The sequence below is a fragment of the Lissotriton helveticus genome, chromosome 3_1 (genome assembly GCF_964261635.1).
Source record: "Lissotriton helveticus chromosome 3_1, aLisHel1.1, whole genome shotgun sequence".
Lineage (NCBI taxonomy): Eukaryota > Metazoa > Chordata > Amphibia > Caudata > Salamandridae > Lissotriton > Lissotriton helveticus.
In genome coordinates, this window is record NC_136061.1 from 341587803 (window position 1) to 341615213 (window position 27411).

At 47.5% G+C, this 27411-nt stretch overlaps 1 protein-coding gene across 4 annotated transcripts in view; it reads left to right on the top strand.

Annotated features, from left to right (window-relative positions):
- LOC144822446 (uncharacterized) overlaps window positions 1–27411 on the top strand; it is a 354287-nt gene that overhangs the window by 307338 nt on the left and 19538 nt on the right. For 2 of the 4 annotated variants that reach the window (XR_013608621.1, XM_078679990.1), the window contains exon 6: window positions 23082–23147. Coding sequence is in view for 2 of the 4 variants with exons in the window: in XM_078679990.1 (XP_078536116.1) it covers window positions 23082–23147 (66 nt within the window). In the remaining 2 variants the exon portion in view is untranslated. The remainder of the gene's footprint in view (window positions 1–23081; window positions 23148–27411) is intronic. The other 2 variants (XR_013608622.1, XM_078679991.1) reach the window with 1 other exon arrangement.

Below are 27411 nucleotides of genomic sequence, written 5' to 3' on the forward strand. Positions count from 1 at the left end.
TTACCGGGGGAGGGTAAACACCCATTATTCCGCAACTTTCTTTCCGCATACCATCACTCCGCATACTTTCATTACGAAAGTACCATGACTCCGCAATGCCATTATAACGCATGGCATTCTATATGCTTTTACCACGCATACATTTACAACGAAATTCGTTGTAAATGCATGAATGGTAAAAGCATGTTTTTTTAATGTTTGGATAAGGTAAGTATGGGTATAGGGGTATATGTTTTGGGGTACTGAGGTATATGTTTTGGGGTGTTTGGGTATTTTAAGGGTTCAGATATAGTTTTGGGTTATGGGGTACAGGGGTAGTTTTAGGGTTTAGGGATAGGCATGGGTTTTGGGGTACAGGGGTATTTTTAAGGTTCAGGGCTAGGTTTGGGTTTTGGGGTATAGGGGTATTTTTAGGGTTCGGGGTAGGTTTAGGTTTTGGGGTGCAGGGGTATTTTAAGGGTTCAGGGCTAGGTTTGGGTTTTGGGTACAGGGGTATTTTTAGGGTTCAGGGCTAGGTTTGGGTTTTGGGGTACAGGGGTATTTTAGGGTTCAGGGGTAGGTTTGGGTTTTGGGGTACAGAGTTATTTTTATGGTTCAGGGCTAGGTTTGGGTTTTGGGGTACAGGGGTATTTGTAGGGTTCAGGGGTAGGTTTGGGTTTTGGGGTACAGGGGTATTTTAAGGGTTCAGGGCTAGGTTTGGGTTTTGGGGTACAGGGGTATTTTAGAGTTCAGGGGTAGGTTTGGGTTTTGGGGTGCATGGGTATTTTTAGGGTTCAGGGCTAGGTTTGGGTTTTGGGGTAGATGGGTATTTTTAGGGTTCAGGGGTAGGTTTGGGTTTTGAGGTACAGGGGTATTTATAGGGTTCAGGGCTAAGTTTGGATTTTGGGGTACAGGGGTATTTTTAGGGTTTAGGGATAGGTTTGGGTTTTGGGGTACAGGGTATATTTATAGGGTTAAGATGGGTTAGTGTTTAAGTGTGTTGGGGTATTTTAAGGTGTAAGGGTGGGTTATGATTATGGGGTGCAGGGGTATTTAAAGGGAGCAGGGTGGACACCCGGAGCTGGAATGTACAGAACCTGGGAAGAAAAAACAATGAAATATTGGGCACAACGCTCGCTTTTTTTTCTACGTAATCCCGCGCCCCGCACACGCCCACGCCCCCAGTACACACCCACAGCACACGATATGAGACATGGCATAAAGGGCGGAACGTACCACACGCCACCAGGATTTGTCAAGCCCCCAGCACAAGCCCACAGCACAACGCAGACACGCCCACAAGGGACTACTTTGCTGGCACGGTTCTTTTACCTTTTAAATGTATATGGTGGGCATCTGCATAACCTATGTCCTTCTGCTGCAACTGCCCTTTCAAACGCTGTATTGGGTGTTGTGATTGGTGCTGTGGTTCCTGAGATTACCCGCTTCAAAGGTTTGGGCTCCCTCTTTATTATATTAGTATAGATGTCAATGCAAAGGCTAGGTTGCGGAATGGGGTTCATGGGGAGTGCACAGCATTGTTCAAAATCCAGAAAGGGGTAAGGCAAGGTTGCGCGTTAGCACCTTTTTATTCACACTCTATATTAATGGACTAGATTAAGCGCTGGTCAACCAGTGTCAGGACCTGCCACAAATTGGAATACAGCCCATACCCGCCCTACTATATGCGAATGACGCCATATTGATGTCATGCACGCAAGTGGGACTCCAAAGGGTAGTGACTAGTTTCTCTACTTTTATGCATGATTTGGGCCTCAGAGTGAATACGTCTAAAACCTTTGTCATGACATGTGGTACGGGTAGTACAAAATGTAGAGATATCTATATTGACAAAAAAGGTTGAATTCACTAAAAGATTTTCTTATCTGGGCATCCACTTTGACCAAAAGGGGACATGATCTCAGGCAGTCCAAGCAAGTAACAAATGGGGGTGTGGTCGCACACTACTCACACACCGGCGATGTCGCCCCTAAGGACTGGGCAATGTAGGAAAGTGTTCGCGATGCATCATCTTTCGATCTTCTGCTATCTTCGCTGTCTTCGCCATCCATGGACCACAATGCTTTGGGGCAACACGCTGGTAGGACAAGCAGTGTGCGACCAATTGGACTTTCTTTTATATTCAAGCTCCGTTGAGCTGGTGTGGCTGACGAGCTCGGGTTACGCACCTGCGTGCCACGAGCGGTACTGGACCTGAGAATATTTTTGTGCAGCCTACGCAGCACCCCTACATATATGCCTATTCCCTGCTGACGAGAGGTAACAACCTCGAAACACGTGTCCAGGGATGGCCAACGCGACAGTGATTTTTTTGCTCAAGACTCTGGCAGAGGCGCACCCGCTGATGCTTACTTCATGGACCACAATGCTTTGGGGCAACACGCTGGTAGGACAAGCAGTGTGCGACCAATTGGACTTTCTTTTATATTCAAGCTCCCTTGAGCTGGTGGGGCTGATGAGCTCGGGTTACGCACCTGCGTGCCACGAGCGGTACTGGACCTGAGAATATTTTTTGGCAGCCTATGCAGCACCCCTACATATATGCCTATTCCCTGCTGACGAGAGGTAACAACCTCGAAACACGTGTCCAGGGATGGCCAACGCGACAGTGATTTATTTGCTGAAGACTCTGGCAGAGGCGCACCCGCTGATGCTTACTTCATGGACCACAATGCTTTGGGGCAACACGCTGGTAGGACAAGCAGTGTGCGACCAATTGGACTTTCTTTTATATTCAAGCTCCCTTGAGCTGGTGGGGCTGACGAGCTCGGGTTACCCACCTGCGTGCCACGAGCGGTACTGGACCTGAGAATATTTTTTGGCAGCCTACGCAGCACCCCTACATATATGCCTATTCCCTGCTGACGAGAGGTAACAACCTCGAAACACGTGTCCAGGGATGGCCAACGCAACAGTGATTTTTTTGCTCAAGACTCTGGCAGAGGCGCACCCGCTGATGCTTACTTCATGGACCACAATGCTTTGGGGCAACACGCTGGTAGGACAAGCAGTGTGCGACCAATTGGAATTTCTTTTATATTCAAGCTCCCTTGAGCTGGTGGGGCTGACGAGCTCGGGTTACGCACCTGCGTGCCACGAGCGGTACTGGACCTGAGAATATTTTTTGCCAGCCTACGCAGCACCCCTACATATATGCCTATTCCCTGCTGAAGAGAGGTGACAACCTCGAAACACGTTTCCAAGGATGGCCAACGCGACAGTCATTTTTTTGCTCAAGACTCTGGCAGAGGTGCACCCGCTGATGCTTACTTCATGGACCACAATGCTTTGGGGCAACACGCTGGTAGGACAAGCAGTGTGCGACCAATTGGACAGTCCAAGCAAGTAAACTAATGTTTATGAAACCACTGCTGCTGTTGCTAACTTTGCTAGGAAGATGGGTAGGCAACCGTCTGTAGAGTTATTACAAATCTATCAGGCAAAGTGTATTCTTACAGCTATGTACGGTTCAGGTGTCTGGGGATACGTAAAGCTACAGCCATTACAATTAGTTGAGAACGCTTTTTTAATATTTTTATTAAAAGTGCCAAGCAGTAAATCTTCTTATGTGTGCCATTCCAAATTGGGATTATCATTTATATCTGATCTTATAAAAACAGAACCTGTTCTACTATGGCACAGTATTTGGACTAATTCAACCCTTTTGTTAACCAGGACATTAAATGATAGTCTTAATCTTGATCAGGTATCAACTATACCTTGGTTAAAATATGTTAAAAATGTTATGAACGACCTTGGTCACCCTGAATATTATAATGAGCTGAATACTATGACTACTGTCACAAGAAAAGTCCTCAAGGGAGACTGTCTGGCCTTATTGGATTCGATTAGACTATCAGCAGAAATAGTGAAGCCACCTGTACTGGCTAATCAAATAATTTTAACTACCCATAGCATTCAACCCTATCCTGAAATTACACAAAGTGGATATGATAGATTTTTTACTGACTAGACTCCGACTAGTGACTATTCATAGACTGATTAGTTTTTCTACAATCAAGGATTGGTCCAGGAACATGATAAGGTGCCCATGTGATGGTGTTTTTTTATTTTTTGAATTTTATTCTGTAGAAAGAAAAACATGCATTTTATCAATGTTAATTTTTAGAGAATGAATATCTTATATGCACATTATCTATATTTTTAAAAATTGTAGTTAATTGCAGAAAAACTATTTGAATGTGAATTTCTTAAAAAAGAATTTTAACATTGTGTATTGTGGCTGTTGATTTAAATAATGGATGATATTGCAAGCTTTTATGATTTTCTTGGAAGAAATCGAATAAAGCTTGTTTGAATTGCATTGAAATAATGAGTGTATTATAAATTAGCTCCTACACTATTACAAACGACTATGGGCCATAATAGCAATGACTTGCGATGATTATCGCAAAGCGCGCATAACGCTGTATTTTTTATCACCGGCTATCGCTGGTTTACATCGCGGAGATTACGCATTATTATCAACGTTTATCTCCAAGGTGATAATAAACCAGTGATAGCGGTGATTCTCCAGCAATAACGCGGGAATTCCAGTGATTAATTCCCATTGCTAAGGAAAAGGTCGCTAATAGGCAGGTGAGGATTCAGCCGTAGAATCCACCTCCCATAGGAAACTATGGCTAAGTCAGGATTGTAGCAGGTGTTAAAATCCAACGATAAACGCGGTTAGTGTGCGGTTATTTATCGCTTCGCGGGCCTTGGAAATCAGCGGAAGGTGTGTTTGCGACTGCTTTCAGTCGCTTTCAAGTTGGGAACGCCTCCTTTGCATGTCATTAGCGATAAATAACACTGACATGCAAAGCGGCATCCAAAATGGTCGCTGTCGCCATAAAGCTGTCGCTAACAGTTGTTAGTGACAGCTTGCTGATAGGGCGATAAAAATATCGCCGCTTTATCGGCAAAAAGTGCTGCTAAAGCGACAATACTGCCCTTGCTAATATGCCCCTGGATTTTTCCCTCAGAGGTCCACCTCCATAAATCTGCGTAAAATCTTCATAATGTTGAACAGGATCTCCCCTGACGTCCCCACAGGGGTAGTCCTTTTACACGGCGAAAAGGCATTCTACTCATTAGAATGATCTTTGCTGAACGCGACATTGGATAAATTGGGGCTGCCCCGTGGGCATACTGCTCTTATCATGTTCCTCTACTCGAGCCCTGTGGCTTGCTTGAGGATCAGCAGCTCTCTTACTGATCCCTTGATAGTGGCTAGAGGGACCCTGTAGCTTTTTATCATTGCCATGGATCCCCTAGTTCGCCACTTCCTGGAGAAACACCTTCATTGAGGCCTGCACTTTGGCCCAGGCCCATTATTGATATCCATGTATGCAGATGACATACTCCTTTTTATCCAGCACCCGGCTGACAACTTCACTCCCATTGTACTAAAAATTATTAGATTTGGTGGCCCTATAGGCCTCACTATCAGCTGGGCCAAATCGGACCTATTGCCTTCCGACATTACGATGCAGGAAACCATTTAGTACCTCTTGACTTGGTATGAGGGATCTACCAAATACCTGGGTATCATACCGCACACTTGCTTCTTGTATTTATTCCTGAATATATCAATCCCCTTAACTAAAAACTTCTTTACTACTCTAAGGAACCTTCTTTTGCAACTTATTGCGCCACAATTTACACATGATTAGGGAAATCTTTCCAAAAGGCAATGTCCTTACACACTCAGACGCTACTCACTTTGGGGACGATAAACACATGGGCCATTTTATACTCCAACATCTGCACAACACCCTGCATGCTCGTAATCCCTCATACCCGCTAGCCCCAGATGATTTTCCCTCATTTACATTAATCATTGCTGATGCAGACAGGGGAGAGGCTGGTTTCCAGACCTGCGTTGCCGTGAAACCCAAATAAGATGGGAAGATCAGAGCAGCCTGGGAACGGGACCTGGAGCGTTCACTACCTGACAAAATCTGGCTCTACTTTTGCACCCAAACGAAGCTTATCTCCCCTAACCATAGATACAAGCTATTGCACTACAAGTTCCTGCACAATGCATATACCACACCTCGTAACCTGGCTAGGATTGATCCCATACAAACATCTCAATGTCCCAAATGGCAAGGTGATGAGGCAGATTTTGCACATTTGACTTAGACAGGCTCACACATGGGACTTACTGAACTAAAATCTTCTGCCTGATATCCACTATGATTGGGGTTGTGCTTACACCCGATCATATATTGTCCCTTTGGGGTATGTCAGCGATGTCCCAAATGGTGTGCTTAGATGCACTGTCAATCTGCTGCTACTTTTGACGTGAGGAATGGCACTTCACTGGGGCAACAAGATCTGTCCCACCGATATCACCTTTTTGAAAAGCATAGTCTATTGTGATATGACTAGTGAAGTATATACTACATTTCAACCCCCCACTTCACGACCAGAAGACATATGGCAACCACTCCGAAACTAACTGTTGACTCTAGATACCGGCTTAACTTGTTCAAATGTAATTTTTATGTTGTGGCACTCTGCACCCCTCCAGTGAATGCAATATATGGTACCACTATTCATATGTCATGCTGTGACTCGATATTATGATCGTAAATGCAAACGCCGCCATCCCTCAAGAGCCGACTACCCATTGAATATATCTGTTTGTACTAATGCTTGCCATACATACCAGGCTGTTGGCAAGTTAACACCAATCATGCTCTGCTTTACCATTGCATGGGCCTTTTTCTATTGCGTGTTGTTATGAAACGTGAAAATAATAAATAAAGTTTAAAAAAAGAAAAGAAAAAAGAACGTGGGGCTGCAGAGAACACTGAACAAATTGATCTGATCCTTACAACCATTCCTGAAGATCTGCATTTAAAAACATTGGGTTGGTAAATCTGCCTTTATATGGGTTTTAAAATGCTCCTTACTTGAAATGGGAGATACTCTGAGGTGCAAGCAGTCAAGCAGACCATAATCGAAAACATGCAGAAAGCTACTTGGTCCACTTGGAGTTCTTAAAACACCCTACAATGGAATCAGCAGGACCTCAACATGAGGGTATGCGAGAAGTGACTTCGCCGGTTGCACATTTCTGCATTCTGCTGAAAGTGTTGGAGCTCCAGAGGTGTTTGTAGCTTCTGATTAGAATGGTTCAAACCTACTTCTTCTAGCTGGAGTTGTGGGTCTGCCTGAACTTGAGAATTTGTAACACTAGGGAATTTTGAAATAAGTTTTCTGTGCTTCACTGAGGGCTCCCACTCTGGAAAGCTTGCAGAGCGAGCCTACATGTGTGCCCTACTGTCTTCTAGGTCTCAAGGCAGAATTCTTCTATGGTAAATACCCACACCTTGTATCTGACCATAAGTGCTCGAAAGTTAGACAAAGATGTGCCTGGATGATGGGTCACTCTGTAGATACAATTTTGACTTTATAATTGTCATGTATTTTAATGTGACCCGGCAGATGAGACTGGGAGTAAGCATGCAGCCATCCCAAGAGAGGTTGCGATTAAGGCACGGTTCCGGCTTGTACAGCTTAAAATATTACACTGTGCGTATGACAGTAGAACCAGGATTTTCCATTTGGGGAAAGCACAGGATGATGAGTGTCTCCGGAGATGTGGACATCAATGGACGCTGACCCATACCCTCTGGTTTGTCCTTTGCTACAGCCCTTTTAGACACAAGTGTGACGTTGCCTTTCGGAGGTCACGGATGAACATGTGGCAGTAGACCTGAAGTTGGCCACGTTTGGAATAAGGACGCTGCCTAAATACATAATATTGGTCTGCAATGTGGCTGTCATGGTTGCTTTGCTTGGAAACATATAGCTCGGCTGTGGGGGAGAAGGGAACCTTCAATTGTGTTGCGGGAGTGGACTGGTGGATGCTAGCCAAACTAAGTGTACAAAGCCAGGGGTTGTCCCCAAACATTTGATACAAGTATGGGGTCAATGGTGAGACTTCAGATCCTTGGATTAATTGTTGAGGGCGGTCACGGTGTCTGCTATGCCGTAAAGTTCTAATTACACTGATCCACTAAGATTATGCCACAGAGGTGTCAATTTATTTAATTGTTCTTATGTTAACTGCATAAAACGCAATTACAAAGATTCCATGGAATCACTTTTTGTTCCTTTGGCCCTCTCTGATATATTCATGCTGGATGCCGTGGTGGCAGAGTAAAGAAAAGAAAGGGAGATGCAAAAAAACTGCAATATAGTTCATGCAAATCTATGTGAAGCACCAACGTTGCTACTTCACAGCAAAGGCAGCTCTTCGGTGGGAAGTTTTTTTCCCATGCCCCTCAGTGAGTATCTTTTTTTCTTGCAGCAGATTTTGGCAGAATTAGTTCAAGGTGTTCTCCACATCAGTACTACATTCCATGCTTTTTCTCTCCAAGGATAGCACTGGTCTAGGCTGATTATATTTGCACCCCTAATGCTCCATCTGAGGCAGTTGCACCTGTATCTGACCCTACCAAAAGCATGTAGGCACAACAGTGAGGCTCCAGGCCTCTTGGGGAAACAAGTATGAGCATTAAAGAGTTGGGTTTGGTGCATCTGATAATATGTCTGCAATAAATGGACAACAGAAGGAAACAAGACAATAACCCACAAAAACATGAACATACACAAATAAAAATAAAAAGCATAAAATAATATTATGATAAACATAATAATTTGTAAAATAATGACTGGCTATCCAAAATAGACTGTGAATGGGAGTAAGAGTACTTACCACATCAGACATAGGGCAGGCAAGATAGCGGGCTCCAGTACATATATATATGAGAGAGAGACAGAGACCGAGACAGAGAGAGACAGAGAGAGAGACAGAGACAGAGAGAGAGAGACTGAGAGAGAGAGAGAGAGAGAGAGAGAGAGAGAGAGAGAGAGAGAGAGAGAGAGACTAAAAGGGAGGAAAATAAAGGCAGGACTAACGGAATGACCCACAGGAAAAGGACAGAGCAAGGAGCACCGAGGAGAAGGCAGTCGAGAAATCCACTGCCAACCCAAGAGTGGGAGCCACAAGATCAGAGAGGAAGGCAATCAGGACCCCAGAAGCAGAGAGGAAAGACACCTGCAGGAGGAATGTGCGGAAAAGGGGAAAATGTCAGGACGAGAAGGAACAGTGGACTGAATTGTAGTTTCCTGGCCTCACCACTGAAATTTCGCTACAGTCCGAGGACAGACCGTGGCCTGCCCAGGGTGAGTAAACAACCAAGGGGCGTAACAAAAGCCCCGCAACCCCCATGGTGCGGGGGGCACCCTCCTTACCAATACTGGTGGGGCCCCCCTTTAGCCCCAACTAATGTGAGTGTGAGGGGCTCCTTCAGCATATCTTCAAGAGGGCCCCCCAAATTTTTAAAACCTCCCTATTTATGCTTTTCAGTCTTGGCATGCATGAAAACGAGATGGTGAGCTGTGTTCCCCAGTCAAGACCCAAAGACAGAACCTTGGGAAGAGCAGTGAAAAGATACCACTCGGCAGGGCCGGCGCTAGGCATGGGCAGTGTGGGCAGCTTCCCAGGGCCCCGCGGCTGGCTAACTTGGATGGGGCCCCCCACGAGTCCATCATGCTTTTGAAAATGGTGCCATTGTACAAGTTCCAGGTGGGCAGCCCCCTCCATTTGGGTTCACAGACTTGGTGAACTGTGAAAGACACAAGGCGGGCCCCCCTCTCCTGGGCCATGCTGCCATGGGCTGAAACGGCAACATGACACTGCATCCCTTTGAGGTGCTGCAGACTGGGCAGGGCAGGGTTTGTGGCTGTGATTAGCTTTCCCTGCATCTCTTTCTCCTAGCCTAATCGCTGCATCTGCATGATAACAGCGTTAGGCAGACACTTGAACTGGTGTGAGGTGTGAAGTGAGCCCTGCCCCTGCGTGAATGAAACGCAGAGCATCCAGCAGGGCTCACAATAAAGAAACAGTGTGATCTCACATCACGATGGTCTCTGCTCACTTCCAATGAAGGGAAAGGGAAAAGAGCAGACAACGGAGAGAGAGAGGTGATTATTCTTTTTTTTTTTACAATTCTGTTTTGTTGTTTTATTTTACAAACAAGCATGTGCATCCAAAGTAACATGAACAGAGTCAAACATAAATAGTAGCTGCAGTCGAGTATAATCGCTTACTGTATCTTATTTTCATGTAATTTACATGAAACAAAGCAATATTGAACTATTGGGTCTGTAAAAGAATAGTAGAGATGACAAAATTGAGTTGGTAGGAGGGAAGGAGGGGTGACCCCACATCCATCCTTACCACCCTGAGGTGAGTGCAAAGAAGTCTAAGATACACCAAGCTATTTCACCCATCAAACCACACACCATTCCTTTGTTTTGCACATCTGAAAAGGTAACACTACTCCCCGGCATCATGTTTGATCACATCTGAAATCTTCTTTCCTGTGTTCCTGGGTACATCTAAGGAGGTCTGGTGTTCTTTTTAGGTTTTAATAGAAGTATTGAGGGAGAGGCACATCTAAAGAAATTAAGATTTCAGGTGTAACACAAAATGATGGGGTCTCTCTCTGCAGAATGTGATAATGGGCCCCTGAGTCTTGCACATCTCACAGATATTCATTGGCCCTGGGCTGAATGGAGCCCCCTTATGGGTTGGGGGCCCTCTGAAGTTTTGTGGGCCCATCTGTGCTGCAGGGGCCTGTATTGTGTCCTGGCACAAGAGGTGAAGCAAGGTAAGATGCAGGGGAGAAGAGTGGTGAATAGCAGCACATGTAAGGGGAAGCGGAAGCTACAGGGGCAGAAACAGCAAATGGAGATAATAGGTGAGAGAGATAAAACATGAAGAGTTGAGCATGGAGGGGAGAGGTGGACATGAAGGGGGCAGAATCAGTGAATAACGTTAATGCTGGAGAGAAAGATGAAAGGTGAAACGCAGTGCTTGGATAGGAGAGGTAGATATAAGAGAAGCAGAACCATTGGGATAACTTGAGTGTCATGGAGAGGGAATGGTGAGTGTTAAATGTAACAGGCAACACAATCAAGATCAGGTACGAGGTTGGGAGAGAGAGGCAGGGGAGAGGTAGATTTCAAAGAGGTAGAACCAGTGAGAGAAGGTTAGAGACTGCAGAGAGATGAGAGGTGAAGGGTTCAGCAGGTAGGTAAGAGGTGGGTGTAATAGAGGCAGAATTAGTGAGAAAGGTAAGCAACCATAGTAGAGATAAAGTGAAGTGTAGAGCATGGAAGGGATACGTGGATATAAGAGGCAGAAACAGTGAGACAGGGTAAGAGGCAGGGGTCTCAAAGAGGAGAGGTGGATGTAAAGGGGACAGACCAGCAAAAAAATGTTAGGAGGCTGGAGGATGAAATGAGAGGTGAAGGGCAGTACATGCATGGGGTATTTAGATGTAAGAGAGGCAGAACAATCAAGACACCTTTTAGTCATTTTCAGGTCCATGTGTCCAGCTGAATCCAATCCACGTTTTGCGTCCAGCCAGACGAGCGAGTAGAGCAGAGGAGAGGAGGCTACGGGTGCGGTCAGGCGTGAGCGCTGATCAAGCGCTGTGAGAACAACGACCCCCCGCCGCCAGAGAAGCCGGAGTTCAGGCGAAAAGGGTCCGATTTTGTGGCAGAGCGACCCGAGCGAACTGCGAGGCCGGAACTGCGTTGGCACAGGTGAGCCCCAGGCACGTCAGAGAGCAGTATCCGGAGCACCTTGTGTACCTGGGGCAACCGGAGCTTCAAGTGTGTCAAGAGCAGCAGCCGGTGTGGGAGGTAAGAGGTAAAGGTGGTGGTGAGCGCGGCAGCCGTTAGAGGCCGCCGCGAAGTAAGAGCCCGGGGGTGTGGTCTGAGGGACTGCTAGACCTGGTCTCCCAGCTTGCGGCCCCCCGCGTGCCCCGCTCGCCCGCCCCTCCCTCCCCCCCTCTCCCTCTCCCTCTCCCTCAAGAAATACAGCTCAACATAGGGGTTACACAAGTACCCCCTCCCCCAGCACGAATTGTCACGAACTGACACGAACTTGCCCAGAGACATATAGAGACACAGAGACTTAGAGCTACCAATTGCCACTCCAACCATTTAGCTCTGTAACATTGCAGCTTCGTAGCTCGTAGCACACGAGCAGGCGGTGTCAAAAGCCCCAACACTCTCCCTGCTTTCACACCTATCAGGTCTATCTCGTTGGGATGGGCAAGATCTTTTGCAGCCACTAATTTCAGAACCCTTTTTGGCCAAGCAATCAACAATATCAGCAGGGGGAACGAGCTTCCCTCGGAAAAATTGCTTCCTCGCTTCCTGTTAGAGGGTTTCAGGCACGACGACGGTTGGATGAAAGCACTCGAAGAACTCTAGCCCCCCTAGCTTTCTGTCTGTAGAGTCGCACACCCAGACAAGACACTAAATAGGTACATAAGGCAAGCACTCACAGGTGTCTCCCTATACACTTTTAACCCTCTTAACAAGGCGGCTTACAAGCAGCGAATCTCACCGCTCTTTTGGGCCCCAGCCCCAGTCCCAGCTAACGGAGTATAAAAGATGACGCTGAGGAAGACTAAATCCTGCACGGAGGACGAGGCGGAAGTGAACCCTGAGAGTTTAGCACAAAGAAGGGTAACCAGAAGTACAAGTACTCAAAAACTCCAGGACCCAGTCACTGGCACTGGCAATTCCCTCCCTCAAGGCCTCATTACACAATTCTTTCAGGCCTCAAGCTGCCCATTACCCTTGGAAGAAACACCACAAGGTCCTGTGAGGTGTGCCACACCGGGGCCCCCAAGGATCTCCCAGGCCCAAAGGGACCTTCTCTCCTGCGAGTCTGTCAACTTCGAGACAACTGGGAGCCCTGAAGCACGTTTTCAGCCCGTTGCCAGGGTGAAGAGCCCAATAAGGGTCACTGCCGACATTCACGACAGGCCCATATTGGGGGTGGATGCGGTCACAGACACTGAGAGGCCAAATGAGGCTGTCGCACCCTCCTCTCCAAAGAGCACTGGCAAGGGTCTGAATGTAGCGGTGACATCCCGGGAAGCACAGAGGAACGAAGGCACCAACAATTTCGTTTCTATTAAAATTGGAACAGTCAATCGAACGCACACTTGAAACAACACCTATAAATCCTGGAAGAGCTACGGAGGGATGGAGCCCGTTCGGCTTAACTCATCACCAAGACCTAACCGACCCAATTGAAGAAGCCACTTTTAAAGATTTTAACTTGTCCGTAATTAGAGAAGTACAGGACACAATGTCTAGGGCACTGCTCTGGCAGTCCACAAAGATGGAAGTCCAAATCGATCTCTTGCAGTCGATAGCCCAGCACCTGGCGCGTCAAGACGATAAGTTGGCAAAGCTGGAAGCCATCTTCGACGCTCAACATGCTCACGCTGCCAGTACCAATTCCTGTGCTGCAATAATTGATAAATGGGCAAGTCTACCAGAAGTTCTAAAAGAGATGCTCGCACTAGCCAAGGGTCTGGGCGAGACGACCTCGCAAGAACAAGCCGCACAAATGCTACCAGTATTGACAACAGAGCATGCTGAATTGACAACCTATAGCACGGCGGCCAAAAGTGCCCCAAAGGAACCCTTAGTAGGGCCCTGTAATAATCTCACTTTGGCTGTACATAGGAATGTTGACCCCGAGGTATCGGATCTTGATACCGCAAGTGACGACCTGCCTGTCATTACTCCCCTGGCGGAGAAGGCCGAAGGAGCATCAGCAAGCGCTAAAGCTCCATTGTCAAGGAGAGCTAAAAAAAGACTTAAAAAACAACTAAAGAAATCCAAAACCAGAAGCAGAAACAGATCACTGGCGTCATCAATCTCGGGTGCCACGGAAACTAAAAGCACCTCCAAACCACTCTTCCCCATTTTCATACCTAAACAGGCATCTAAGATCGGCAAGTCTTGTAACGCATCCCTCGTTTTTGGCAAAGCCCAAAGACAACAAATCCCTTTTACGGAGGGTCAAACCAATGAGGTTTCTCAAGAAAGGCCTTCACAGATGGCAGTCGCCGCACCACCAAGTGCCCCCAGCCCTACCGGGCAGAGTTCCTCAACATGAAACTGTAATAAATCCTAAACTAAATCAGGGGGTCCAGCCAGAACAGCCAAGAGTGGTACGACCACCGATTGAGGGGCCAGGAAATCAGCAGCCAGGCGACACCATCAAAAATCACCCAAATTTGACACCTGACCAGGGAGAGTGGCAAGGATGGCCGTGTGCGGATGGTCGATCTAGCACGGCGCCTAATTGGCAGCAGCCAGAAACCTCCCATAAAAACCCTCCAAATTTAAGCAACCAGAGGCCAAAGCTCCCGGGAGAAGGGGCGAGCTGGTGCTTTATCGCACATAAAAATAAATGAATCACCTACGAGCTGCTGTTAACCCCAAGGTATATAGCTAAAGGCTCATTTGACCTCTTGAACAGGTCCAACATTGTCCGCCTCTTTGGACACATTGGTGCGCTGGCACAAATCACCTCAGAAAATATTGAATGGGTGACATTCAAGAGACTGGAGACAGACACCCACGATGACTCCACCATAATCGGTTTTGTGACCCAGCAAGCTTAAGAGGCTGTCCTTAAGGTAGCATCACTATTTGCTGAATGGGGCATCGAAGTCGCCGCCCCAAGGGCACCGAAATATCCACACGTCCTGATGCCTCATCATGACACACATGAACCCACATCTGTTCTCAAGGGCACAAGGTCCACCCGCCCAGATGGGGGGGGCGAAATCAGGGCGGCCAAGAACCCCGCTAAAAATCATAATCCAGCAAAATGACCGGCAACGGAGAGTGCAGCGGCCTCAGCAGGTATTAGATCACCCGGAGGCCACATGGAGACAGGGTCCCTAACCCAACTAACAGCAATGTAAACATTGCCCGTGCAAACCCACTCAGGGGACTAGTTCGCAAGTTAACCATTATTTCATGGAACATCGCCGGGCTGAGCAACATTTTTAGGGACACTGCTACACTTGACTACCTTGCACAGGGGGACATACTGTGCATCCAGGAAACCTGGGCAAGGGCAACGACCGCCATTGGTGGCTTTTACGAACATTTTAAACCAGCAACTAAAAGGACAATCTTTGGCCGCCCGTCAGGGGGCGTTTCCATCTATGTAAGTCATACCTGTAAAATTTATACAACTGGGGTCTCCTGACCTACAAGCCATCAAAATAGAGGGGTTGTTATCGGGTCAAAAATCCCGTCCCCTTCTATTAATCAATTGTTATTTCAACCCAATTAAATACCAAACCCTCCAGGCTATGGAATCATTCATCACAACACTGGAAGATATTTTAATAAACTGGGAGGACCAAGATGTAATAATCACGGGCGACTTCAATATCAGAGGCCTAGGTCTAATCCCGGGGGCACCACCAAGCAAGAGGTCAGCCCCATTGATTGAGTTTCTTGCAAATTTTAATCTGCACTCCACCCACAGAACACAAAAAAAGACCCACCCAGAATGGACCGCCAAGCCAACTTTTAGAAAGGTCTCCACCATAGACTACATTTTCACTAACGAAGGACTGGCCCACAAACTTTGCAACTTCATAATGGACGACAGAGTTGAAAGCGACCACAGGCCCCTCCGCGCCACATTCAATCTGGCGCGGGAACAAGCGGAATCATAAGAAGTCATTGGAACCACCACGGGCGAAGAACATCACAAAGTCCTTAAAAGAATAAAATGGTCAACCAATCTTAGCCATAGACTGCTAGGTTATGTAGCCAGAAGGGAGGAAGAACTAAATCCAGTCCACACTGAGAACATTACACACCTCTGGGAAACACTGACCTCCGACATATTGAAACGTCTGAGGTTTCATCACCATCTAAGAATAATCACCATCTAAGAATCTGCCAATTCCATACTGGGTCTCGCTGCTCAAATCCGCGGTGCCTGATACAGAGTAAGCGTGCTCTCAACAAGGCAATTAGAGCACAAAAGAAAGGCACCCATTTGCCAGGGAGGCACTCCATTGCCGCTCTGCGTACTGACTACAAAAAGAAAGTCTGGGAGTACAAAAGACTGCAGACCGAACAGAATCGGCTGATCGTATTTTCCTTAATTAAAGGAAATGACAACAGCAAGCTTTGGCGCTTCATCAACAGTCTGACCCCCAGAGGCGTGCACAAGGAAAACAGTGTTGCAGGGAATGTTTGGGAACAGTACGCCAAGGGGCTGTACACCTGTGCGCCAAACCGGAACACCCCCGGAAGCTTTGTGTGGTCCAAGGTGGCGGCTACAACTATTGTACCCGAAAGCTCCCCGACAGAAGGAGCAAGTCCGACCCGGCCCGGAAAGTTCACAGAGGCGTAGGTCCTAAAGTGCGTCAAGGCCATTAGAACCGATGGTGCCCCAGGCCCAAACGGGATCCCGGCCCAGGTCCTTAAAACTGCCTCCAGACTTACCCCTTTATTTAACCACTCTTTTGCCACCGCAATTCTGCCAACTTCTTGGAAAGGTTCAATCCTATTCCCTATTCACAAAAAGGGGGATCATACAAACCCGGCCAATTATAGGCTTATAGCTCTCCTCGACATAGAAGCAAAGATATACGCCCGCCTTCTTCTAAGGGATCTGGAGGATTTGGTGGACAAGAACGGCATTCTCCCGCCCACACAGACCGACTTTAGGGCTAACAGCTCCACCCTCGATAACATCAAAGCCCTTTCCTACCTCGCGAAGAAGGCCAATATGAGGAATAAGCCGCCCCTGTTTTGCTGCTTCATAGATTACTCTACAGCCTATGATCGCGTGAACAGAGGTCGGCTTTGGGCAAAACTTGATTCCTGGGAGCTACCATAAGTCCTGTTAAAAGCCATAAAAGCACTTTACGAAGGGACCTGGGTCAAGGTGAAACTAAGTCCTACAATAACAACGGCAAGAATCAACACCAATTCTGGCCTTAAGCAGGGGTGCGTCTTGGCCCCCATGCTTTTTAACTTGTATACTGCGGACATGGGGACAGCCCTGAAAGATGCCAATTTAGTACCCCCAAGGTTGGGGAAGCTCGTCTTGGGAACGCTCCAGTATGCTGACGACACGGTGGTCATGGATCATACCAGGGCGGGGCTCCAAAGAGCCTTAAGCAGCCTTGCCACATATAATAAGGCAAATGACCTACGGATCAACGTAAACAAGACTAAGATCGTCATCTTTGGCAAATACCCCCACAAAAAAGAAGCATCATGGTCCCTGGGGGAGCACCGTATCGTAACTGCCTCATCCTACAACTATCTGGGCACCTGGGTCTCTGAGAGTGCCACAGCAGTCAAACACCTGAAGGAGATTAAACCAAAAACAGACAGAACCATTCTGTCGCTAAGACGTTTAAGTCATCGCTTGGCCAGTCCCTCAGCCGAACCAATGCTGACAGTGCTCAGGGCTAAACTTATCCCCGCCATCTCGTATGGGCATATAGCCTACCCAGGCGCATTTGACAAAGTGGTCAATGCTGCCCAGGTGAAAGCCTACAAGATGGTGCTACAGGCCCCCAGACATGCAAGGAACAATAGGCTAAGGCTAGAAATAGGCCTTAAGCGACCAGAGCTGGCACTACTGGAGGACCTGTTAAAATTCTATATTAGAGTATTGAAAGCGCCAGAACACACTCTAAAGCACTTCCTAAAAACAATCTTTGGTGAAGTGGGCTCCCCATGGCACTCCAAGGTGGAACTAGCCATTGATGCACTGAAAATCGAGAGAAGGAGCCTGCCCCTGCATGAGATTCCATTTTCAGCCTGGGCCCAAGCCGTCAAGCGACAAGTCCAGACCATCTCTTTCGGGCTTGACCTTGCATCCCTTCGGCACAACCCACTAACTCAGGCCCTGGACAAATCATATATCTCTGGAAAACCCCAAATATACCTGCAAGACCCAGTATCCACCCATGCGAGAAAGAAAATTCTCTATTTTCGCCTCTTGGCCCTCAGGACCGTGGACTTTAACCCTAAATGGGTACGAACGGATGGCGCCGTAGCCTGTCGTCTATGCAATTATCGCAGAGAATCCTGGCTACACCTGCTGTGTTGTTGCTCAAAGTTGGCCAACGACCGCCATAGTTTGTTGCGTCCGACTTTACGGAACTTAGGCTACAGAACCTGCAGAGAGGCCTCGGACTGGTGCCTCTCTGTCTCCACGACCTGTCTGATAGCCAGAGTTGGGAAATTCATACATCTGGTAAAAATGGCGCTCGACTCCCACTTAACGGCCACTAATCCTAAGGGTCCCGATATTGGGGTCTGCGCTCCACCGGTGGCCCCAATGATGCTAGCTCACAGCTAATTTAGCGGGTGCATGTCAAGCAACTGGAACTCATCGGCCGCAGTCATCTAATCTTGGTTGGTCTAAGAGCCCAACGAGGAACTCACCTATCGTCAACCGGCTTTGGTGTATGAATTGATTCTACTGAACTTCTATGCGCCTCTCTTCATCTGTTGTGGGACAATGGAGTGACCATACTCTCCTCCTTCTAAAAGAACTCTGCTCTGGACAATTAAGCAGTATTAATTGTCACTATTTTAACTCAAAGGGATATCTACTTTTATGTGTGGATGGGGCACGTCGGGGGGTGGGGGGGATGTTCATTACGTTTTTATACTGTAAAGATTTTAAGTAATCATGCAGTCCATCAATAAAGTAAGTAAAGTCCATGCTGCAACTGGAGTATCGGGGAATCACCTGAAGTTCCACTGCATAGCTATGGGGCAGTCTGTCTTAGAATTGTAATCATGCACTTACCTGGAAACATTGGTTTTGGAGAGATATGGGCCTAGCTTTTAAACCCAGTTTGACATGTTGTATTTCCACATAATAGAGCTTTAAAAAAGTCACACTTATTTTATTAGGGCTATTATTTGTATTTGTAGCCATCTCAGTGATATCCACAGTAGAGATGTAGCTTCTTGCAAAGCTGCTTCAACAGTGCCAGAAAATGTTTGGTCAGTTGACACTTCCAATGATGTCACTTGCTGTGATTCTACATCTTATGCAAATTAGAGGGGCCTCGCATGTTTCTATCCTGTCCGAGGTCACACAAATCATAGGATCGGCACTGCCACTCGGAGTATATTCCACCTTACTTTTCTAAATGGCAAAAAGTAAAATGAATGTGTCAGCCTAAAACAAAACCTAAAACTGTATTTCATATGTAAAATCTGAGTCTGTGACCAGAATTAAAACTCAGATAGAAGTGTGGCCCCATTCACTTCAATGTGGTACCCAGATCCTCGTACTGACATTGAGTGTGCATGTCAAGGGCATGCGTACATTGTGTATGTGTGGCACAGGCATGATAGTGAGAGTGTGTGCAATTTAAGCGCAGTTGCTGGGATCAGTGGTACCCAATATGGATGATCCCCTGTTTCGCATGAAACAAGATGAAGGATGGTTTTAGTTTCCCCCAGACAGTGGGAGTGTATTGCGTGCACTCCTGAAGCTAGAGGGTGAAGATCCTGACACTAAAGTGAGGGAGGACAGACACAGGGCTACCCTTAGGTATTCAATGAGGACCATTTAGCAAGGGAGTACATTTTCAGAGCACTGCCGACTGGTGGGTGGTAGGGGAGAGCGGATAAGTCAACAGATTCTGTTGTTAAATAAGGAAAAGTTTCTAGACAGGGCCTAAGCCTGCCCTTTTGTCTTTCCTTAATTGTCGATTCGGGAAAGTTGTTGACAATCATGTGCAGAGCCTACACACTAGTTGTGCCCATATTTTGGATGCTGCTGCCTGGAGCCAGCATTATCAGTAACTCATATTAAAGGCATCACCTTGAACGCAGGTTATATTTGTGCTTCAGCCTGATACTTACATTCGAAGGAGAACCACCCCAAACCGGTTCCGGGACCCAAGTCAGTAGATCAACATCCTGTATATGGAAAATGAGTATAAAAGTGTGGCTTAATCCACCACACTTTGTTCCAGTTCCAAGCTCTTGTTATGCAAGCAAAGAGTGCTCTGCAGAGTACTCAAAGAGGTGCTGTGATGCCAGGGCGTATGTATGCAATTCAGCAAGTCTCGCGGAGGTCATAGGACATTGGCTGAAGTCTGCACAGTTTCTTGGAGAAGCTGTGGGTCTGTCTACTGAGTAGACAGCTGTTTTCATGCTCAAAGAGGGAAGGAAAGAGTCCCCTGAAGGAGAAACTGTCTAGCAAAGGGATACTCAAAGTACGGCTGGAGGGAGGAGGGGTGGTTTGGTGGGCGCATGCGGCCCTGCTGACCTTTACATACGACCCCTACTGTTAATTTGTCTTAGCATTGGATTTCAGAAAGCTTTAAACCAGTACGTATTTGTTTACACATTAGCTGAAGTAAAAGAAGCAAAAAAGGTGCCCTGCATCCTTATCTTAACACCTTCGCTGCGGCGGCTATTCCGCCGCAGCGCTAATGGGGCTCCGTCACCAGCCTCGGTTGAGCTGTGCTCATGACGGAGCGGTTACGTCATGGCCCCGCCCGCTCAATAGAACGCGCCGCGCAGGCGCAAAATCAGCGCCGCGCAGGCGCGTCGAGCAGGCCATGACGGAACCGCTCCGTCATCAGAACAGCGCTACCGCGGCTGATGACGGAGCGGTTCCGTCATCAGCGCGGAAGGAGTTAAGGAGTTAATATTAAAGATATTTTGCAACAAACATGTACAAATATGATAAAGACTCCTTCAAGTTCAAAAAAGCGTATATGACTACATTGAAAGACATTTTAATAAAATTATAAATGTTTCAAACATGAACTTGGAAACATCATGCATTCTCCAGCCTGATAACAGTGAACCAAGATGCAAGTCAGTGGTTATGTGCACCTTCTATTTGGCCTATGTTATTATTATGCATGTAACATAATAATTTACTAAATCAAACACAAGATGTTTTGTGCAGTGGACATCCTGAACTCATATTTCAGGGTGCTTTCATATGTGATAATGAAGAAAATTAAGGCAAAGTGAAGTAAAACAATTAACTAGGATCACACACTTTGATTAGGTAGGGAAGCCAGTATTGATGCCGACTTGACCCCTGCTTATAGGCACTCCTAATGTTTACAAATAAGAAACTAAAGGAATAAGGAGATTGTGAGGCCTAAGATTCTATTTCATTCTGATTCAGTAATCAAGTTACTTTCTTTGTACACTTGACTCACCAAAGGTAGCGGTAGCAAGCAGAGATGGCTCGCCCCAGAGTGCAGTAAAGGAATGTCGATTTGATACACCATAAAACAGTACCATGACTCTTCTAGAGAGCAGGGGCATACTTTATATACATTATGGAATGAAACCCTCAAAATAACTCTACAATCTATTGTGCATACTATGTACATGCTTTGCTTCCCCTACCCTCACCTTCCATCCCCTTTGCCTGTTGGCACATCAATGCAGCCCTCGGTCACACCCCCAATCATACATTTTGGGCGCCTAGAACAATGTTTGCAAGTATTCATGTTCTAGGAGGAGAAGCCAAGCTATGTTCTCTGTTTGTCAAACACTCAGACGAAGCTGACTGCCATCAGAAACATCAGTGCCACCGACAAATGGTCATCTGGTCTAGCAGAAAGTGATTCTTGTAAATGTAAATGTAGTTGAGCTTATATAGCGCACAGCTACCCGCAGTGGGTTTCCCGGCACTTGCTTAGGGAACCCTTCCTGGTATTCCCCTGTGAGATAGCAGGGTATCCACAAGGTGAAAGTCAGGCATCCCGCCGCGAGGGGCCGTTGTGGAGATTAAGCAAGCTATTGCCCAGAGTCGCAGAGTGTGAACCCGTGAGTCGAGGAGGCACCGGGGCCAGAATTATCGAGTCCGTGGAATTTTTAGCCCAAGACCCCGCCGAGGCGGGGAATTGAACCCTGGTCCAGGACCGATCTCAGCTTCCGGGTCTGCTGCCTCTAACCCCTGAGCCACACTTCTCCACGTAGTGTAGTGTTCTGTTTACAAGAAACATTAGTCAAGCAACATTGTGCTGTCCAACACCCCATGCAGCCAGAAGAGCTGGTGCTGCCACTTCCAACATGAGATCAGAGGAGCTGTCCCCCTAAAGCAGAGGTACTGCCCCAGTCCAGAGGCTGCAACTGCTGAAGGAGATGATCACCAGACCAAAGGCCACAACTGCCAAGGAAGTTGTGAACCTGCCAGTCTGCCCAGAAGCTGAAACTGCCAAAGAAGATGAGCATCCACCAGTCCAAGCTGCTACACTGATACTATCATAGGAATGAGACGGTCACTGTCAATATCCCTCAGACGAAGACACCTTCAGTGTGAGCTGACACATGCACCCTCCAACACCCGCCAAGCGACGGCTCTGCTGAGTAGGTAACCATGAAGTTCAGGCTCCAGATCCTGAGGGACTGTAACTCGAACAAAGATAAGCCGCAATAGAGAGTTGTTCTTGTCGGTGAGACGCTTTGGGCTAAGAACTGTTCGAACTGAACTTCAAGTCGATGTGGTAACACTTAGTGAAACCTGCATGTGGGCCTAACTATTCCTAACCCTGAGTTATGGGGCGGTTACCATTAGACACTGAGGGACACCGTAGAGTGGTGTACTGCTTTGTTAAAAGCCTGTGGATAATCTAGTGTATGGATAATACTACACCCCAATCTAATCCTAAGTGACTGTCACCCCTACACCGCCTCCATGAGAAGCCTTTAACTGCTTGCCCTTGCTATCTTGGCAGCAAAGTGCAGAACAAGTTGTACTTGACTCGCCTTACAGAACCATGGTGAGACAGACCTCAGTGGCAAATGGCGCCAACCACCATGGTTGTAGCCCAGTAGCCCTTTTCTGCCTTGTGGCATGCAAATGTTTCTGCTCTTTCCTGGTCAAAATATGTCTGTTCCTTTCTGCTGATTCTTAGTGTCTGTGATAATGAAAGCCTTAAATCTAAGGATATTAATAATGTTCAAGACTCCACTTTGGGCTAGAACTCCCTTGTAAGTATGTCACTTTTAAGAGCATGCACTTGACATGCTTGACTAGATATTCTTTTTGTTATGCTTTATGATGAATAATTTAATCCCATTAAAATCCCCGGGTTTTCTAAATTTAGATATTCTCCAATTCAGAATTTGTTTTAATTATTGCAAGAGAATGACACTTCCAATAATGTCTTTTGTCTTCCTAGCAGGACTTGAGGAGATTCCACCACATATCCCAGAATATGAATACATCAGACATCCGGCCTCAAAAGGTAAGCATTTCTCAATTTCTTGATTAAGGAATAACATTATAACACCAGAGGTTGTTGGTGACAGAAGGCCTAAATAATTAATCAATGCATTCATGTGGTTTAGTAGCAAATGTCAATCGTGAACCTAGAAAACCAGAGCTCTAATCATGGCCCCATGCTTCAGCAATGTATGCGTGTAGGAAGCTGGCTCTGTATATACTATACCAAAGTGAGGTATAGTTTGCACAGAGTCCAGTGGAACCCCAAAGGTAGGCAGAGGTAAAGTTAGATAGCACCTCACTCTCTATTTGTGGTAGTGTGGTTGCGTAGTAAGGCAGTATCAGAGGACAGTGTTAAGCATTTATTGTACCTGCTCAATCAGCAAATATTTTCACATACTCAAAGACTGAACTTCAGAACAATTAGTTTTGTATAAAAATATTCTTTTAGTTATTTTATTTCCTAGAACCAAGCAAGCCTGGCACAGGTAAGTTGATAAATACCTTGCAGTAAATATACAATTTGAAATGCAGTTGTAAATGTACTTTGAGGTGGTTACAGTTTGAATTACTCGTAATGCATGTTGTGGAATGCTGTACATATACTCTGTATCGATTTTGCAGTACAAATTACAGGTAAGTTACTTTTACGTTACTTTTGAGATGATGTTTTAGATTACTTTTTCACTCAGTGATATGCCTAGATCGCACTGGGACAATTCCTAGAAAAAAGGTAAGTAAAGTCAATTTTGCACAATTGTTATTTTTCAGGTTTCCATACAATTCAACTCCACACTTTTTTCAGAGAAAAACAGTCAATAGGTTTCTATGGAGAGAAATTAGAAGTTAACGGTTACCAGGTAGGTAATGGGTCTTTGGAGTTAAGCTTCTGGGGTTAGAACAAGGGTTCCCCCAGGGTCTAGGATGCACTCTCGTTACACCCTCAGCGGCACTAGGGCAGCCGGGTGCAGAGTGCTGAGGGTCAATGTTATCCAATGGAGGATAGGGGGCCTCTGGTTGGTGGCTGCTGGTTAGCAGGCCACTTGGCTGTGGGAGCAAAGCTCCTGGACTTTAGCTCAGGTCAAATGGGGAAACAAAGTAGCACCAAAGGTGCATCCTCAGCGGCACTGGGGTGGCCGGGTGCAGGGTGCTGTTTCGACTTTGGGTGACCAGTTTGCTATGGGGAACCTCTGGTTTGCAAGGGTACTGTAGGCTTGGGGACGAAGGTCATCTGCGTGCGACATCCACTTCGAGAGGTAAGTTGGGAAGTTGGGGGTTGGTTAGGCACCGTCGGTTTGGCCACCTAAGGCCGTGCGGCGTTGGGTGCAGGGTGCCTTTTGGGGTCAGATCTTACCAGCTCCTGGACCGGTTTGGGGGGCCTTCTGGATGTAGGCTGCAGGCGTCGGCTGGAGGCTTGAGGCAGGTCAAGGGTCACCAGATCTCAGGTCATGATCGCCGGAGGTACCTCCTCGTGGTGTTTGCCCACTCGAGCTCCGGCCGTGGCGGCGGGTGCAGAGTGGTGCGGATTCGTGGATTCCGGCCGGGGCCAGATGTTGCAGGTGAACAAATACAGTGTTCATGGGAGACAAAGTCTTTGGGGTGGAAGGCAGGAAGGTCCTCCAGGGTTTTCGAGGTTGCTGGCTGCAGGACACACCAAGATTTCAAGGAGCAGGTTCGAGGGGAAGACAGGCCCGTAGTCTGAGCAAACAAGGTTCAGAGATGCCCCCAAATACTAGATTTAGGGGCGTTACAGGTAGGTAAAAAGGTTGGGACCGATGTTTCCCTTCCCTGGGGTGGGTACACTCCCTAATATGCCACCCTCCTGTGGGAGGGGGGCATATGCCTGCCCCTGATCAGCTGAGTCCCCTCATCTGCAAGATGGCGGGGATTGAAAGTTGTGCTTCACCTCGCCTCCCCCACCTGAGGGGTGGAGTTGACAGAGGTGGGCACACCTCTCTTTCTCACTTGTTTTTCCCGCCGGTTCATCCACCCAAAGTGGGGGTCAGAACCAGTGGGAGCCAGTTGCTGAGAGCAGCAAGTGGCCTAGGGAAGCTCACAATGGTGGCAAGACTTTGAAGCTTCCCCTTCATGAACACTGCCCACCCTGGGGGAGGAGGCTTGGCACCTTGTCACAGTATGTTCATTGTTTCAGGCCCCAGAGAGCAGCAGGTTCTCGACCCAGGGGTCCAGAACATGTCTGGTTGTGGCAGTTGAAAGCAGCCACTCAGCCTGGACACTAGTGGTAGGTTTGTTTTCAGGGGGCATCTCTAAGATGCCCTCTCTGTGCATTTTTACATTAAATCCCAAACTGGCATCAGTGTGGGTTTAATTTGCTGAGAAGTTTGATACCAAACTTCTCAGTTTTTAGTGTAGCCATTATGGTGCTGTGGAGTTCTTAATGACAAACTCCCAGCACCATATACTTTTAATGCCTGCACTGCACTTACAATGTCTAGGAATGGACTTAGACACTCTAGGGGTACAGGGCTCATGCACCTGTACCCTCACCACTGGTATAGTGCACCCAGCCAGAGGGGTGACTGACCTGTGCCAGGGCAGTGGGTTGCAGGCATGGCACACAAGGATGTGTGCCATGTTGACTCACTTTGTTCTGCACCAAAACACACAGCCTGCAAAGGCAATGTGTGAGTGTGAAGGTACATGACCTCTAAGGGTGGTACAATAAGTGCTGCAGCCCTTAGAGGCCTTCAATGGTCACAGCGCCCTGGGTACCTGTCATACCATTTACCAGGGACTGATTTGTGGCCTGAGATGCCAATTGGGTTTAGGCATCAATGCAGTTTTAGGGAAAGAACATAGGCCCTGGGTACTTGATTAGCAGGAGCCCAGGGCACACTCAGTCAACGCACTTCAGCAATTCAGCAAAAAGTGGGGGCAACCATGCAGAAACAGGGCACTTTCTCACAATGCGCTTGTGGGCAAATTGAGGTCTGTATTTGTCATTGTTATTAGTATATATATGGCTTTTATTTCTTTCTCTGCCAGAAAGCACAGCTTGCCAATCATTTTGCAGATAAATTTGGCAAAATACAGTCACCATAGATCCTAGAATCAGCACAGAATATATGAGACATCGGGGCGCTAGGTGGCGTGCGAGCAAGATGAGGCTCCTGCCGAACGGTGTATTAATGCGCTCAAAAATCCTGTCCAGAAGATCACTACTGCCAAATACCAGCTGTAATGAAGCGTTTACACTCCTGTGCAGCAGTGCTGAAAGTTTCCTGCTAATGGCACACGGCTGACAGCTGCTAGAGCATCGTTGGAAGAACGACGCTGTGATGGACGCGGACACCTGGAATTGCGACCCGGTAAACCTACTTACGCAAGCACCGCAGCGCCCACGAGGTGCCTAGGCCTTACACCGGATGCACACAGTGAACCTGGCATGAACAATAGCGGCGGTGAGTGTGCTGACATCCCACCCCCAGCCCTTAATATCAAGACTCCCTCTCCATTTACCTGCGGTCACAGTGAGGTCCCGCACTCCCGCAAACACTCTCTATCTGGCCGCCGCCACCCCCTTACACCTATGGGCGCTGGGCCACCGCCATCCACCTAAGGCCTTGGAATGGCCATAGCTAACGGACGCCGGCATATCTCACCAGTGGCGAGATGAGCACCAGTGGGCACACAGACATCAGCCCTCATACCCACGCCACTGCAGCTTTGACACGGGAAATCTGACACAGGCCATCTGCACGCCGGGGGCACACTTCACGGCAGACCTACCAAAGCCCAGCACTCCGATAGCAGAACAAACGGTGTGGAAGCCTGTTGTTCACTCCTGATGTAGGCGTATTGGAGAGCGGGCCCCCACCACTAATTTCGCCACAGGAACATTTTATCTGCCCCAAAAAGCCTGGCCAGAGGTCTGAAACTGCCAAGCAATCGAAGTGACTATATTTCTATGCCACGATGACAGGGGTCGATGCGGGAGGCATACTGCTGACTGTTGCTGTGGTTCTGCTCAGTGCATGACACTGCGCAGAACGGGGGAGCCTGGCATTGCAGCCAGGCAGACTCGCTCACGCAAACACCACAAGGTGAGTGGCCCTTCTCGACCAGCGCTATCAACAACAACGGTGGGTGTACCCCTGTTCTACTGCCAGTAGTTAATATTGGGACTGCCAACGCGGGAGGCACCGCACCCCAGAATACTCACAACCCTTGGCCACAATTACACCGCTCCTGTGGGCGCGAAGCCACTACAGACAGGCACCAAACAACAAAAGCCAACATATTAGTGCTAGCGGTGCAACAAACGC